Genomic DNA, 16,639 nt, shown 5'->3' with positions numbered 1-16,639 from the left:
ATTGTCCCAACCACGTACCGGTGTTCATAGCTACTAGCTTATAGCCCGTGCAAGGCACGGGAGCTTTTTAATTATTTATAAACTTTTTAAATATATTTTAAATGGTGTGAAAAAAATTAATTTATAAATAATAAATTAAAATTATATGTATCATGCCAAACTATTAAATTCTTTCTATCAAATTTTAAATTATTTTAAGTAGAATATGTGACGCCAACTCCTATTAGATTATATTTATAAATATATTTTATATTAGAATTATTATAATGTGGTTTAAATATTTTTCAAAAATTTTTAATAGTTCGAGATTAAAATTGATAAACACAATTTGTTTTGAATTAAAAAGATGAATCATAAACATGCAATAAGATGGTAGAATTTGTTTTGGATTAAGAAAAAGTTTTTGTATTCGTTTCCCACATAAATCGGGCTTATTAATTTTAAAATATATTAGATAAAAATAATTTTGTGACGGTGCAATTTATATGATTCTACAAATAAAATTGGTAGAAAATATTTATTTTAGATTAAAAAAATCATAAACACGTGAAATACAGAATTTGTTTTGGATTCAGAAAAAGAATTATAAACATGCAAGTAAATATCAATTGTCTTATGGAAGAGAAGTTAATTTTATTCTAATCTAACAGTGCTTATTTGTTCAATATACGATCCGATGGGATAAAAATAATTTTGTGACGATGCGATTTATAAGATTCTACAATTAAAATTTGTAGGAAGTATGTATTTTGGATTTAAAAAAAAAACAAAAACACGTGAAAGACAGAATTTGTTTTGGATTCAAAAAAAGAATTATAAACATGCAAGTAGATGTCAGTTTCCTTATAGAACAGAATTTAATTTTGTTCTAATCTAACGGTGCTTATTTGTTCAATATACGATCCAACGGATGATAAGATTTTGGACCATAGGACCATACGACCAAATTATCTCCCTTACGATTATTATATATAAGTATATAATGGATACATATTAAGGGGCCGTTTGGGGGAGTTTATAATAAGTGTTTTTGTTTAAAGTAAAAAACTGAAGCAGAATTTAGAAGCAATTTAAGACTTATAAGTGATTAAATTGTTTGAGAAATATGTGAAAGTCCTAAAACAAAAACTAAGCAAGTGTTTGGGGATTGAGCTTATGGATTTAAAAGCCTGAAAAGTCCACTTCACTTATAAACATGTTGTTTGGCAAATTGTAATAAGTGTTTATTTTGAGGTTAAGAAGCTAAAAAAAAAGAAGCTACAAAACGTAGCTTTTTTTTGGACTCCAACTTGTTACTAACACTTCCTTACCTCTCTCTGCCGCAGCTTTCCCTTGCAACTATTCTTCTTGTTTTTTTTTGTTAAATGCAACTCTTCTTCTTTAATTGTTCTTGCAGCACTTCTTCTTTAATTAACAGAAAACAGAATTTTTTCTTCTAATGCATAGTTTTTATAATTTTAATGCATAGTTTTAATAAATTTTATATGTTAAATATTTCGTGTATTAATAGTAAGAGGTTTTGTAATATTATAATTTATTTTTATAAAAAACAATTTATATTACAAAATTACAGAACTATATTAACTTATAAGTTAGGTTATTCAAACACTTAAATAATTTATAAGAACTTATAAGTCACGATATCCAAACACTTGTAATAGCTTTTAAGTCTAAATCAACTTTTCATTTTTAAACTACTTCTTTACTTTAAGCAATAAGTCACTTTTTTTAAAGCCCGACCAACGATCCGAATCTTCTTAATATTATGTTATTCTATATACACTACATCATCCGACACATCATCAGAAAAATCATTCATTGGACCTGCTGTTTCTCGGTCAGGCGTGGGGGAAGTTTCATATTTTTTGTATATTATCGTTTTGACTGATGTCAATACTGGAACTTGAAATCAGGAATTCGTTGTAACTTACAGTTTTCAGTTGCATTTAGTTGCATATGAGGTTGCATTTAGTTGCATATGAGGTTCCATTCAGTTGATTCTATTGCAATCTAATGACCTCGCCAGGGGCACCCATACATCAGTTGTAACTTACAGTTTTCAGTTGCATTTAGTTGCATATGAGGTTGCATTTAGTTGCATATGAGGTTGCATTCAGTTGTTTCTATTGTAATCTAATGGCCCCGCCAGGGGCATCCATACATCAGTTGTAACTTACAGTTTTCAAATGTCATTTTCGACCTCATATTTGGAATCCATATATATATATATATATATATATATATATATATATATATATATATATATATATTTGAAAACTGGAACTTGAAATCAGGAATTCAGTTGCATATATGGTTGCATATGCAACCACAGTATTTTTGAAAATATTTTAGAGAAGGTAGTATTTTTGAAAATATGATTGGAGAAGGTAGTATTTTTGAAAATAAGATTGAAAATTTGATTATAAATAAAAAAAGCCCTATTTTTTTCATAATAAAAATATGAATCGATCACTTTTTTTATTAATAAAAAAATATTTAAAAATAATATTTTCACAAGTATGTGTGTTAAAAAATCAAAATCCGCAAAAGAGTATTTACATCATCATCCTTCTGTGTAACGTGCTTCACATTTTAAAGTAACATTTCTGGTCAAAATTATGAATGCCATGCATTTTGCACAACCTGACAACAAATAGATTCCATTAGTGCTATTGTGCTAAGCAATATTGCATGGGAGTGACTAGTGAGTGGTGAGGACCCAAATGCAAGTCGATGCAGGTCAAATTTATAAAGAATTGGTCCAAGTTCAAGTGAGATACAACAAACTCGTGTGATGTGGCCAAGGGACAAATTTTGTATTGCTTTCATTTTTGTCACTAACAAGTACAACTGTTTTTAAGCCGTGAAGAACCATTGTGGCATTTACTTATTCCATAGCAATCTAATTTATTCAAAAAGTCTTTTTGGACTCTTGCTTGATACTCTTGTTTTGGACTCTTGATACAAATTTTAATGCTAAATTGTAACAATGATGATAACAAAATATATGCATCTATTTAGAACAGCTATCGGACTTGGTCTAACAAACGTGCATACAAATTTTTTCAAATATTAGCATAACATTTTAGTAGTCTTGAATGTAAGACACATAATAGCTCGGATTCTCCTTGCATCAAAAGTTATCCTTTGAACTACAAAGAGTTACACATAAGAGCAAGTCCAGTACTAGATACTATATATCTATTGCTATTGCTATAATATAGCATCAAAAAGTGTTTTTTGGTGCTAAAATAAAACTTGCACTCCAATCCTAAGTTCTATAACTAGTTTCAAATTTAACCAACTCATTAACTTTTACCTAACTTCTATAAATTTTATTAAATATCTCAACAAAGGCTTTTCAATTTCTAATTATTGATGATGTGACAACATGAATGGATCCATCCTTGGTTTCAAATATAGAACCAAGGATGCATCTATGCATGGATGCATTTAAATATAAATATAGCATCCTTTTGGAGTTGAGTTTTTTTACATTTGATGCTATAACATCCCCTTCCAAGTTCCAAGTTCCATTATAAGCCTTCCTTTTCATCAAGTCAAACATACACTAAAAAAGTTATAGTATTATTTTAAGAGCTAGCTTGCACAGATACACGAGTCCACCACAATAAACTACTGAAAACTTATATACTTGAATCTAATTGAAATCAAAGATTCCTTTCAAAACAATACTGCAAATTATTGATACATCACCATCCAAACCCATGCGTGCATTAATCTGGCTGTACATGCAACTAGTTATGTAAATAGGGATAGAGTTTTGTTTGACTGGGGCCAAAAAATTTGAGAACAGAGTATACAGAGCGTAAAAGGGAGCCGTATCTCGAATCTCTCTTTTAGGCATGCTATCATCATACATGCATGATCACTTACGGAACCATGATTTCATATTTGTTGGAACTTAAATGGTGTGGAACTCGGGATTAAAGAAAAAAACTGTAATTATGGTTATATGCATATGAAGTGCCTGTTTGACCATTGTTTCTTATGCTAGCTTTATTGTTAGGAGTTGTCTCACGTCGGTTGTAAGAGTGACAGAAAAGCTAGAATATAACCATCAGGATAATAGTAACGAGGCCTTTCGGGAGCTGCAACAATTGGTTGGTATTAGAGTCAGGTTCCAAAAAAGACCATAAGGGGATATTGTTAGGAGCTGTCCCGCACCGCACTCAAATATGAGCATACACAATGTCCCATGCAGTACTTGTAAATCTACAGCCTCCAGGCTCCAAGGCAATAAAAACAGGTAACATTATAGCCCGGAAACCTCACTATCGCAAGCTTTGAAAAGCTATATCACTGAAGCAATCGTTGATCCCCCACCACCACTATGCAACTCAGTGTTTGACTAGAGGACAGGTGGCACATTCGAACGCTTTCCATTTTTGTTTCAACTCGACGAGCTGCAGTATATAAACAGCCTGTACAGTGTATAGTGCAGACACACCCCCTTTTGCTAGAATATCAAGTATTAGTTCTGTTTTCGAATAATGACAATGTCGATGGTTATCTGCAAACCATCTCAACCTTTTCTCCAAATTCGCAATTCTTGTAAAAGTTCTAGGCCTCCATCTAAAGATAAGGTGGTGGTTGTTTTGGGAGCCACTGGCACGGGTAAGTCCAGACTCTCCATCAATCTTGCTACGCGATTTCACGGGGAGGTGGTCAATGCAGATAAAATACAAGTCTACGAGGGATTGGACGTGATTACAAACAAAATTACAGATGAAGAGAGTTGTGGTGTGCCGCACCACCTTTTGGGATTCATGAATCCTGCGGCAGATTTTACAAGTACTGATTTTTGTGACAGGGCTTCCTCTGCTTTGGCCTCTGTAGTGGAACGACGACGAGTTCCTATTATTGCAGGAGGCTCAAATTCGTACATTGAGGCTCTCGTTGACAGTAAGATGCATGGATTTCATTCGAGGTACGACTGTTGTTACCTATGGCTGGATGTCTCAATGCCAGTGCTACACCAAGTTATATCGGAACGTGTTGACGTGATGGTTGACAAGGGGATGGTGGAAGAGGCCAGGCAATATTTCAACCCGAATGGTGATTATTCAAAGGGGATAAGGAGGGCCATTGGGGTGCCTGAGTTTGATTATTACTTTCGAGTTGAGGCATTTGCGGATGAAGAAACTAGGACAAGGCTGCTGCAGAAAGCTATATATGATGTGAAGATAAACAGTTGCAGATTAGCTTGTCGTCAGCTAGAAAAGATTTTACGACTGAGGAACGACAAGGGATGGAATATTTACAGGCTTGATGCCACTGACGCGTTGCAGAAGAATGCCAAGGAGTCCAGTAAGGCATGGAAGGAGCTTGTTCTGGAGCCGAGCATGAAAATTGTAAACAAATTTCTTACCACTCCTGGCCCCAACATATATACTAATAAAGTACCAACACTGACAGCCATGGCTGCTTCAATCCGCTAAAATTATGTGTTCAACAGACAGTGATGCCAGGCTATTGTGGCTACTTATTTATATATTTATAAAGAAATTATGTAACCTAGTTCTGAAGATTTGAAGTTGCATGGATACGAGTCATATTAGACGCGTCCTTATAGATGAGTCATCCACAAGCTATAACTAAGTATGTTTTCATGGTGTCACTTGAGTATGGTTGAAGACAAGATTATATAAGAGGTACAAATACGGATCAACTCGCAGTAAAATAATTTAAAGTGACAAGTGATCATTGTTCTGAAGTTGGAGATGAGCATAGAATGAAACTTCTGTATCAGTCACTATCTGGCCTACTGAAAGACAAATTTTGGTCTTTCACAGCATATAGTTCTAAGCATCTTGTCATATCTGGCTACCTTTATATGGCTCAAAATATGTGATATAAAATTTATAAAGAGTAAAACAAATATGCATCATATGAATAACAGCAAAACTATCATTTTCAAACAGAGGACAAGAACAAGAGATCATCAAGAGCACCAAAAGGAGATTCAACAGTGTTGTTATCATAGTATTAAGGCAGACTATATTTTTGACCGTATAAACAATAGAATATCTTATGGACCCTTGAATCTGATCTTTCATAAAATTTACGATCCTGTAGGAATGCAACAGATACATAAGGCAGATCCTGGATACGCGGACACTGTTTTCAAAGATATTGATCAGAACAGATATTCATTAATGACATTTTACAACATTTAACAAAATTTATAGAAGAAAACACAAGACGATGTCCAAGTGTTTCAAAGACGATAAGCAAAACTAACAACTAGTATTGAGTACAAAATGTGTGAATCAAATTTCGCGATTTGCATTCACTCAACAAACAATATACAAAAAGTTTGACATTGGTAGATATGACAAGTTGAAGAAAGTGTAAGTTCAAATATTAAGTACCATAAGACTATTAGAATCTTATGGAGGAAATCTTCCTAATACCTATGAGCTTAAATTGACATCTAGAATAATTACAATTTCTTCCTTCAGAGTAAGATAAGTTAAAGACTTAAAGGCTCTGTTATCCTGAATCTTTCTTCTTTTTTTTGTCTCTCTTCTACATCAAACCTGCATGGGATACTAGAAACACATGAGTTCGGACACTCCACACTTCATTTTGGGCCGAAAATATGCACAATTTTCATGATGCTACCAACTCTGTTAGTTTAGCATATACATGTTGTACACTTCCAGCCGAATCCCAGTACATTACAAGTAGAGATATAATTTCAATTTTTCATACAGTGAAGAAGAAATTGCCATACTGTAATATCCATATCATTTAGACATTCACTATTATGCCAGCTTATGGTGAGACTCTACCTGTAAATGACATATAGTCCCTCCACAAGACATTCCTTTGTTCCGCAATGCAAGCTGCTATCAAATAATATAAGAATCAAAGAAAAAGATAAACAAAAAGAGGAGAAGTCATTTATTTACATACCAAATACCAGTGAATACAGTTAGAAGGCGAGACTTGCATGAACACAGATAAAAGAAATTGTTCTTCCCACACCAAGCTCATTCTCCTTCACATTAATATTAATAGCAATAATTTGAGTGTATCAGTGTATTGAAGTTCCACAACTTAGAGCTCCAAATTCAGACACCCTTACACTTGCAGAGCTACATTTACATCTTAGCATGTACGTGAGAACATCTGCAAGATAGATAACCTAAATATAGAACATTATTTACAAATTTGAAGGGACAAAATACTGCCTTGTACTTAAAACTTAAGAAACTTGTAACTGTTTGAAACCAGCACTTGGGATGATATCTGAATATGCTGTGGCCTAGCGGATGCACAAGATACACGTTGTCAGGTTGCACTCAAACAAAGCAAGTACATTCAAAATCTATTTAACAAATTGAACCAACTCCATGAAAGCTTCGTCAAATTATAAGGACTTTGACTTCATTAACTTAAATCTATTTGATTTTGTTCGGATTACCAATATCCAATATATATGTCAATAATAGACAACAATATTTTACACAATCTAGTGACAGGTTGCTGGTTAGACATAAACATAAAGATGCAACACATGCAACCATATTTTCTGATTTCACAGAGTAACAGTACTGACAAATGACAATCACATTGATTCATTATAAGTCTCAAGGTCTCATATATTATTCAATCCAAGGCCACTTTCCTCACAGTTACAAAAAGGCCGTCGCTCTTAATCAATAGTAAAATAACACTATCAACCAGAGCGTACTCATCTTAGTACAGTAATTTAGTTACAGATTATAACCATATAGCTTTAGCTTGCAAGAGCAGTGGAACAAGCTTTCCCTTGACATGGAGGCTCATGACTTCATTAGGACCACCTATTAACTCTTTTCCTATAAAAATAACTGGCACAACTGGCTTTCTTCCTAATGCTTTGAGCTCTCTTTCCATCTGCTTCCCATTGGGCAGTTCATCCAGCTCGTAAACTACTGGATTTGCACCAAAGTTGGAGATCAATGTCTTGATGCTGTGACACATGCAACATGAGCTTTTGCTAAATATCACAACCGGGTATTCTGCGCCTAACATTGTAACCATAGCCATATTTCAGAGATAAGGATCTACAATTTTGAAATATATAAGTTGGTATTTATAAGAAAGGTGAAAAGTTTTGATTATTGAGAAGTTTGTGTTGAAACTTGAGCTCTGATGGGGACTATATAGTGAAGACCGACTTGATCAATACAATGATATTTAGCACCTGTGATAAAAATTTGCTGTGAAATGATATGAGTGGATTCCCAGACAACCAATTCAGCGTTTGATAGTGAAAATCTACAAGGAATATTACAAGTTGCCAATCAGTGGATTGACATGCAAAAACTGTCAATTTAGATAGAATGCATATTCTTGCAGGACCTTATGATTACCATGCATTATATTCTCCATATAACACATTCTTCATTTGTTTAAAATTCTTGTTTAATTGGGATCGGCCTTGCATAATGCTTGTTTAATTGGATCACTGTACATATTAACAAATGCATTTCACCAATTATACAGACATTTTTAGCAACACTACAACAAAACAGGGTTTTACGACCACCAGCATTAATATTGGTCGGAAAAGACTTTCAGCTGATTATAAGGTCCTTAATCTACTGATTGCCATCGTCAGAAAATAATTAGTCGGTTAGGAGGTATTTGCTCGGCTTTAACACCACTAACAAAGGAGATCGTGTTTGGTTATTATTGTGTGGCCACTAAATATATCAGACCTTTAGTTACTGTCGATCGATTGTCAGTCGATTTTAGTTTACCAGGAAAGGCCTGTTTCCTTGCAGTGCAGGTAAATATCGCTCCTAAGAGCATCTCCAATGGAGGATGGCAACCGAATGTGTCAATACTGACGGATAATCAAAAGTATTAGTATTTGATCTCTCTAGTTCTTTCCAACAGTAAATTAAGTACATTTCTCACCAAAATATACTTCAATGGATAAGTTCATAACTTAAAGGCGTAAAATTACTATTATTCTTGATGTCGATATCATGCTTCGACTGCTTGCTAGCTCTGAAGTTCTTTTTGATCACATTGAGAATTGAAAGGTACGAGTAGTAACACGTCTGCTAAGCCATGTAAAAGTTATGCGCCAGTCCTATTCCGTACATATTCTCCTGCTTAGACAACTGGATAAGGTTTTACTTTAATATCATCAATGTCAGGTACTTAAGCAATCAATCTCTCGCTGCCAGTACCAATCCCATGACAGAAGGGTAGCTACTATTTATGTTATATCGATCAAAAAACTACTCCCTCTATCCCCCTGAGTTATATACATTGGGGGACGGGGACGCGCCACGGACTTTAATACTCCCGTAAAGTATAGTTCTGTAACTTATTTTTAAGATTTTTCTTTTCTGTATGAAAGTTTGAATGTTATATTTTTATTCAGAAAAATAAAATTTTAAAAATAAGTTATAGAACTATGTTTTATAAGAGCATTGAAGTGTGTATCGAGCACGTATAGAATTAAATGAGCCAGAGGGAGTACTTATGTTCAAGGACGGATCTAGGATTTTTAATTAATGGAGGCAAAAAAATGAAATTACTAAACCTGAAAATCAAACATAAACTACTAAACCTGAAACTATATTTGATTCTTTGATCACAAAAACCCAAGTATATATGCTAACAAGAAGTTAAACATAAATGAATCTAAAGTGTAGAAGGAGTAAGAGCTGAACACAGTTCATATAGGTAGCAGAACAATGACTCCCGCATGAGGAGCAAAACTGTGCATCTTATCAATTCATACCACAAAATATAGAAATTTTAAAAATCATGGGGTAAGTATCCCGAGTGCCCCAATGCTAGCTCCGTCCCTGCTTATGTTGTATATATATATATTAACATCGATATATATGTGCCTGAAAATACATATTTACATCAATTTTCATATGCCTCATATATTATTTGCTCCAACAATTTTTTGATTAGTGCTGTGCACGGGTGCAGTTCAACTTTTTTATTTTCCCTGTGACGTTATGATTAGTATGACCCTTGGGAATAAAAGCATATATCTCCTTTTCTTCTTTTATCTTATGATAATTTAAGTACTGTAAGGTACATTTCAGGTATCAGAGTTGGCCACGTATGTATGCACCTGCAACATTCTGTAGAACACAAGATGTTGACTGGATTCGATTACAAAAACTGGTTGAGTGGCTGCAGGCAGAATGAAAGGTCGATTGTATATATGGTTAGTCATTTACTCGCACAACTTGCCGTGGTTTGGTTTATTATAATTTTTTAAAGTTTTTCTGTTAGATTTTTTTTTTTTTTTCGGTTGGTCAATCTGTTTCTAATACATAGATATTGACATTTTTTGCATGTGTCTTGTTGTTTACAACAACAAGAATTTTGTTGCTAAATTCTCAGTTGCTAAGTTCCTAAGTTCCTAAATAAGAATGTTAACGGCACTTAGTTGCGTCGAAGGGGTAACACCTTGAATTTTGTTGCTAAACTATTGCATCTCCGTCGCTAAGTTGTCAAAGAAACAATATCTGTTGTAAATGCCTTCCCTGTGGCGGTTTTTTTTTTGCAACTGTATATCACAAGCTTATTCCATTGCTACTCTCGATTACCAAACAGAATTCATGATTGCCAACGGAATTTTTTGTTGCAATACTTTAATTTAGTGGTTGTCAATATCAATAGAACTTTATCTCATTATGCTCTCTGTTAAAGACTTATACTAGATATTGGATAAATATACCCATTTGGGGACTCAGAAAATTATTTGCTAAAACAGCTTTCCGGTTAAAATGAGATGTTAGCACAACCGCATTATACTTCAGTTAATAAAGGCTACACAGCCAATTCAGAATTTTGTTGTTCAAAGTCATGATGAACCCCAATTTAAACTGGCATTAAAAAATTTTATGATCTCTGAGAATTAGACATAAATGGTTCCAAACTTGGTCTTTAAGAGCAAGTCCAATGCTAGATGCTATATATCTATTGCTATTGCTATAATATAGCACCAAAAAGTGTTTTTTGGTGCTAAAATAAAACTTGCACTCCAATGCTAAGTTCTATAACTTGTTTCAAATTTAACCAACTCATTAACTTTTATCTAACTTCTATATAGAACCAACTCTTTAACTTTTACCTAACTCATTAACTCATTAACTAGTTTCCAATTTCTATTTATTGATGATGTGGCAACATGGATGGATCCATCCTTGGTTTCAAATATAGAACCAAGGATGCATCTATGCATGGATGCATCCAAATATAGCACCCCTTTGAAGTTGAGTTTTTTTACTTTTGATGCTATAATATAGCAATAGAACCAAATATAGCATTGCATTGGAGTTGCTCTAAGGACATAATCTGAAGTGTCTCAAATTCTCCGCTTTATGCTAGTAATTGAATGTCCTCGATTTCAAATAATTTTAAATGAAATTCAAGTTCTCGAACAGACCATAAGATTAACATGTTGCTTTGAATATGCTGATTTTCGTTTAAGCTAATTTTCCGGTTTTGCATGTCCGGGGATTATGGTGAACGGAAGAAGTCCAATTTCTTAACGCAATTAAAGTGAGAGCTTTTATGAACTTTTTCATAATATTTTGTTTACAGATATTGGAATAATGTTGCATATCTGGAAAAACACTATCTAGTCCTGACAATCAACAATAAAAAAATGTTCTTTAACTCTTATATTACAGTTTGAAACTAAGTGACTGATTTTATGTGCAACAATAGATCTAAAGTGCAAATGTGCATTAGATAGTTGTTTGTCTTTTTCTCTGAAGTGGACACTATTACCCCATTTTGCAGATATCTCAGAAGCCATTCTTTTTCATTATGTCTCACATAGAATGCATCTGGTCATTTAGTCTTATATCCATTGATTTCTTTTGATTTTTTTATGTTATTTTTTTTTAAGTTTTCTTCAAGTCATTTATATTGAAACATGCGATTTATTTCAGAAAATCCCATCACATGTCTATTTCCATGTATTTAGTGTGGTTTGCATCAAGATGCATCATTGCAACGAACGTTGAATTGGATGATCATTAGTGATTTCCTAGTAAAGAAGTATATATGCTACATGGCCTTTGGAGTAGTATTAAAACTAAGAAATTTGCATATGATGGTTCTGCAACTTGGACATGTCTTATTCTGTTTGCACCTCATGCTTGGCTATGATTAAATTAGCCTGCATCTAGCAGACGAGCACTTTGTTGGCAAATTTGTAAGCTCACATAGTAGGATGGTTTTGTAGTATACACCATCCAGAAAGAAGAAAAGTAAATGCTTTTAAGCATGAAGTTCCTTTGTGACATAGTGAGAATCATATCATGATAAGTCTTCTTTTCTCACTAGTTTTGCGAATCTTCGATGTCTTAAGTAATACTGATCTATTTTTAAGCTGGAAAGGGGAGTTTTTGTTTCTCTTAACAAATTTCTAGTATATAAATGCAACTGAGATATACTCTGTTTAGCCAATTACGTCATAAGCTTTTAGTAAATCTATGGCTTTACAGTGCTTGCTTCTCTTGCTTGAGTTTTTTAGGCTATGAGCTTAAGAGGGGACCAACACCAGAAAGTTGACCGACTTGAATTATAGACACACTTGCCTTTTTCCACATTCTGAGAGGGTTCCTACCAAGATAAACGATGATGTAGAACCTGAAAGGAGTAAATAAAAATATGCAAAAATGTACTAGGTCAGAATGTGGTGTTAAGTTTAGCAGAAATTCAACTGTCCTTTTTTTTTCCCCAGGATTTATCAACTGAGTTTAGGCTCTCTCTTTAAATCATTTTGCAGTGTTAGTGATCTTGCGTAAGATTTTGTTAAGTATATCGAGAGTTTTAAAGGGGCAATAATCGGAAAGGATCACATAGACCTGAAAATAATTCGTGGTCTATTCACCATAAAAACGTGCAGTTTCACTTTATTAGAGAACAATTTAGAGTTCAACTTTACCCACATAGAGAAGCAAATTGGCATTTAGGAGCGCTGAATAGTTCACCTGCATTATGAAACAGTTTTTGAAGGTTCTTCACTCTTCAGATAGTTAATAGGTTTTATTCTTGAAGTTCCTTCTAAATAATTGATTGTGATTGACTTGAGAATATGTTCCCCAAACTCTCCAGCGCTCGCTCCTAATCAGTTATCCCATGTAAACTTGCTATTGACACTTAGTCGTTGAAATCTCCATGCTTGAAGCAGTCAAGGATATTGCTATCATTTCATTATTCATAACTGCATCCTAGTATTATGGAGGTTATCTCAACTTTTGAAGTGTATTTTTCTCACTTTGGAGTTAAAACCGTTCCACATTTTTCTCTTTATAGGATTTATATTGAGTATCTGCATTGGTAAGAGTCCACCACTGTACACAAGCTTGCTTAGAAGAGTTCATGGCCACTTAGCTTTCTGTATTTTCTAGCTTTGGCACATATCTTAACTTTCTCATTTGGTTATGGCAAAACCAATTTCTCATTCTTTTTCATAAGCTCTGTGTTGTACAAATCTTCTGAAGTCCATATATTTTATTTAGTTGGATAGAGTAAAAGACCTTGCATAAAAAGCGCCTGTAGTGATTTCCACAAAGAGCTCTGACTTGCATTGCGATAGTGCAAAGGCACTTCATTAATAACGCGGTGCAAGTCCTGGAACACATGAACTAGATCAAGATGCGAATGGGAGGGAAAATGTTTTGGGAAACTAAAAGGTGTTTATCCTTCCATCCCAGTTGTTTTCATAGGTGGAATATATACATTCTCAGCCAATCTCTGTTCATGTAGATCGATATTTGAAATAAATCAAAACTCACAGATTCTTCTCATATGGAGAAAATCTACTCTTGGGAATTTTTTAAATTAGTGATTAGACATGTTCTGACAGAACGATCCAGTATGCCTGAAAATTACATGCTATATGATATTTGCTCGTTTGTAGAAACATTATGCCACGGTAAACCTGATATTTTTGACACATGTATGCACGCTGGTATCTTTTTTTTTTAATGCATAGTATCTTAGTTACATTTATAATCTAATTGTATTAGTTCAAGCACCAGATGAACTACCTTCGTGATTCCTATTTCTATTCTTGTGCAAGAAAGGTCAGATATTAATATTAAGAACGACTAAAAGAGAATTTAATTGTTCCTTTCCTGATTAAACTTCTTGTTATAAAAAACGAGAGCAATATCAAGAACTCAGGGTTTTTTTAGTCAGGTGAAAGGTTTCCTGCACCCTTACTACTGGACTCATATCTTACTGAATTGTTAAAACTGTCTTATAGAACCTGAGCCTGCATAATACACAACTCATAGTACTCTGTACTGTCATTGCAGTCCTATGATGATATCATTGTTGGTACTTGGTTGACACTCTTTGAACTCCTATTGACTGTTCTAGTCGTGTATCAAGTGTTTAAAACTTCATTGACATATAGTTTGGTAGCATTGTATATAAGGCCAAACTTGGATACTTACTTGTAAGTTGTAAGAATTAAGCACACAAGTTTGTGGGAGGACTCCAAGAATCTTCCACAGCCACCGAAAGGTATCTCATTTGCAATCTTTCTATCTCAGAATATAAACACAAGTTGGAGAATCTGGTGAAAATTGACAGTTTCTCAATTAATTGATGCAGAGTATTAGAGTTCATAAATGTGCATGTGGTAACAAGCATGACCATTTGTGACAAACATAAATAATTAATCATTAAGTCATAGTTCTGTCAGATTTCTCCAATAAGTAGAAGTGTTTTAAACTGGAAGGTTTGATTTTATTCACATAAATGGATGTGCAGAATATATTGCTATCTTCCAACTTGATTGGTCTGTGGAGGATAACAGTAGTGCATCTCCATCTCGAAAAAGTAGCTTTTTTCAAGTCTGGAATCTAAGTAAAGCACTAGACTTCGAAATGTTCTTACATGGAGGAAGTAGTCCACAATTGGTTATAAATAGGTGACCATCGAGAACATAGAATTTAAGCAACTTAAGCTTCTAACTAGTTTCTCCTCTGGAGATGGAGAAGATCTCGCGACTGGTGTCAGAGAACGGAGTTGTGATCTTCAGCAAGAGCACATGCTGTTTGTGCTATGCGGTGGACATTCTGTTTCATGAACTGGAAGTGAGGCCAGTAGTTTATGAAATCGACAAAGATCCCGAGGGAAGGGAAATGGAGAAGGCTCTATACCGGTTGGGGTGCAGTGCGCCCGCGGTTCCAGCAGTGTTCATAGGGGGCAAGCTTGTGGGATCAACCAATGAAGTCATGTCACTACACTTGAGTGGCTCCCTTGTTACTCTGATCAAGCCATACCAGGCTGTGTTATCTAATTAAACAATACCATGTCAACAAACACAATGTAAAATTCAAAGATAAAAATAAGCTTGGCTGCTCAGCACTTTCAGCTCCGTTTTAATCTCTAGTCTATATAATTTGTTCTTAGGCATTGGTATCTATCTTTAGCTTTCATAATTTCATTAGTTACAGACAGTGTTGCAAAAGGCCTGTGAATCTTACTTAATATACTGAGATAACACTATAATCAGAGTACACTCATGTAACTAATCACAATCAGATAATTTATAGACTATAACCATATAGCTTTAGCTTGGAATATCAGGGGAACAAACTTTCACTTCACAAGGAAATCCATGAGCTTATTAGGACCACCTATTAGTTCTTTCCTTCTGAAAATGACTGGCACTACTGGCTTTCTTTCTAATGGTTTGAGCTTTCTTCCATTTGTTTTTCATTTGGCAGTTCATCAAGCTCGTAAACTGTTGAATTTGCACAAAATTGGAGATCAATGCCTTGATTCTGCGAAGCATGCAACATGAGCTTTTGCTGAATAACACAAATGGATATTCAGCACCTAACATTGTAACCATAGCCATTTCTTAGAGAAGAAACACAATTTCGGATTATATATGTTTGACAGTTAAAATCTAAAAGAGTGTTAGAAGTTGCAAGGCATGCAAAAACTGTCAGTATAGATATATTGCATATCCCCTCCACGACTACGTTCTCCTGCTTGATTTTTACAATGTGATTTCTTTTTCATCTAGGGAGGATTTTAATTCAAGTGCTTGATCTGATGACACTTCATTCTTTTTCGTGTTCAATCTTTCTTCATGGGCTTTTAACAAGCTTACTTTCATGAATGGTCATTTTGCTTACATCTTAAGATTCTTCGATGGCTACAACTTTGTAGCCAAATTTTGAACCTAAAGAATGGAGAATTTTCTCAATGACACGAACATCACCCAGAGCTTCACTATTCCTTTTTAATTTGTTAACTACAGATAATACTCCGTGAACAATAATCTGAAATGGGCTCGGACTCTGTTTCATGTATTCATTCAAATTCACTAAGAAGAGTTTGAAATCTTACACTATTTACTTTTTCATCACCTCTATACAAAATTTCTAAAATTTCCCAGGCTTGTGCTGTGGGGGCAGAAGCGATTTTCACCCAATCTGCATCGTATGATTGTACTCCTTAATGTATCAAGAAAAAGCTTGTTGATTTTTCTTTCTTGATCTTCTCATATTTATCCTTTTGAGCTTGGTTTAATCCTTCCTCATCTTCAACTTCAGTATAACATTTTTCAAGTACTGTTTCCCGTTCTTCTTGAGCTCCC

At 34.2% G+C, this 16,639-nt stretch overlaps 3 protein-coding genes across 3 annotated transcripts; 2 read left to right on the top strand and 1 right to left on the bottom strand.

Annotated features, from left to right (window-relative positions):
* Window positions 1–4,514: 4,514 nt before the first annotated feature.
* On the top strand, window positions 4,515–5,462 carry LOC108207427 (adenylate isopentenyltransferase 3, chloroplastic). The gene has a single exon (XM_017377875.2). It carries the CDS (start codon window positions 4,515–4,517, stop codon window positions 5,460–5,462), a length of 948 nt encoding a protein of 315 aa, XP_017233364.2.
* Window positions 5,463–7,611: 2,149 nt separating this feature from the next.
* Window positions 7,612–8,244, bottom strand: LOC108208408 (monothiol glutaredoxin-S2). The gene has a single exon (XM_017378940.2). It carries the CDS (start codon window positions 8,059–8,061, stop codon window positions 7,753–7,755), a length of 309 nt encoding a protein of 102 aa, XP_017234429.1. The 5' UTR covers window positions 8,062–8,244; the 3' UTR covers window positions 7,612–7,752.
* A 6,724-nt stretch (window positions 8,245–14,968) lies between these two features.
* Window positions 14,969–15,420, top strand: LOC108208233 (glutaredoxin-C13). Its single transcript, XM_017378747.2, has one exon. It carries the CDS (start codon window positions 15,018–15,020, stop codon window positions 15,330–15,332), a length of 315 nt encoding a protein of 104 aa, XP_017234236.1. The 5' UTR covers window positions 14,969–15,017; the 3' UTR covers window positions 15,333–15,420.
* Window positions 15,421–16,639: the final 1,219 nt, after the last annotated feature.

This window comes from Daucus carota, chromosome 2 (genome assembly GCF_001625215.2).
Source record: "Daucus carota subsp. sativus chromosome 2, DH1 v3.0, whole genome shotgun sequence".
In the NCBI taxonomy this organism is placed as follows: domain Eukaryota; kingdom Viridiplantae; phylum Streptophyta; class Magnoliopsida; order Apiales; family Apiaceae; genus Daucus; species Daucus carota.
Note: the sequence above shows the minus strand (reverse complement) of the source record. Positions and strands in the feature narration are given on the sequence as shown.

Bases quoted from the DNA above. Each gene is read 5' to 3' on its own strand.
- LOC108207427 (XM_017377875.2), top strand. From the start codon at position 4,515: ATGACAATGTCGATGGTTATCTGCAAACCATCTCAACCTTTTCTCCAA.
- LOC108208408 (XM_017378940.2), bottom strand. From the start codon at position 8,061: ATGGCTATGGTTACAATGTTAGGCGCAGAATACCCGGTTGTGATATTT.
- LOC108208233 (XM_017378747.2), top strand. From the start codon at position 15,018: ATGGAGAAGATCTCGCGACTGGTGTCAGAGAACGGAGTTGTGATCTTC.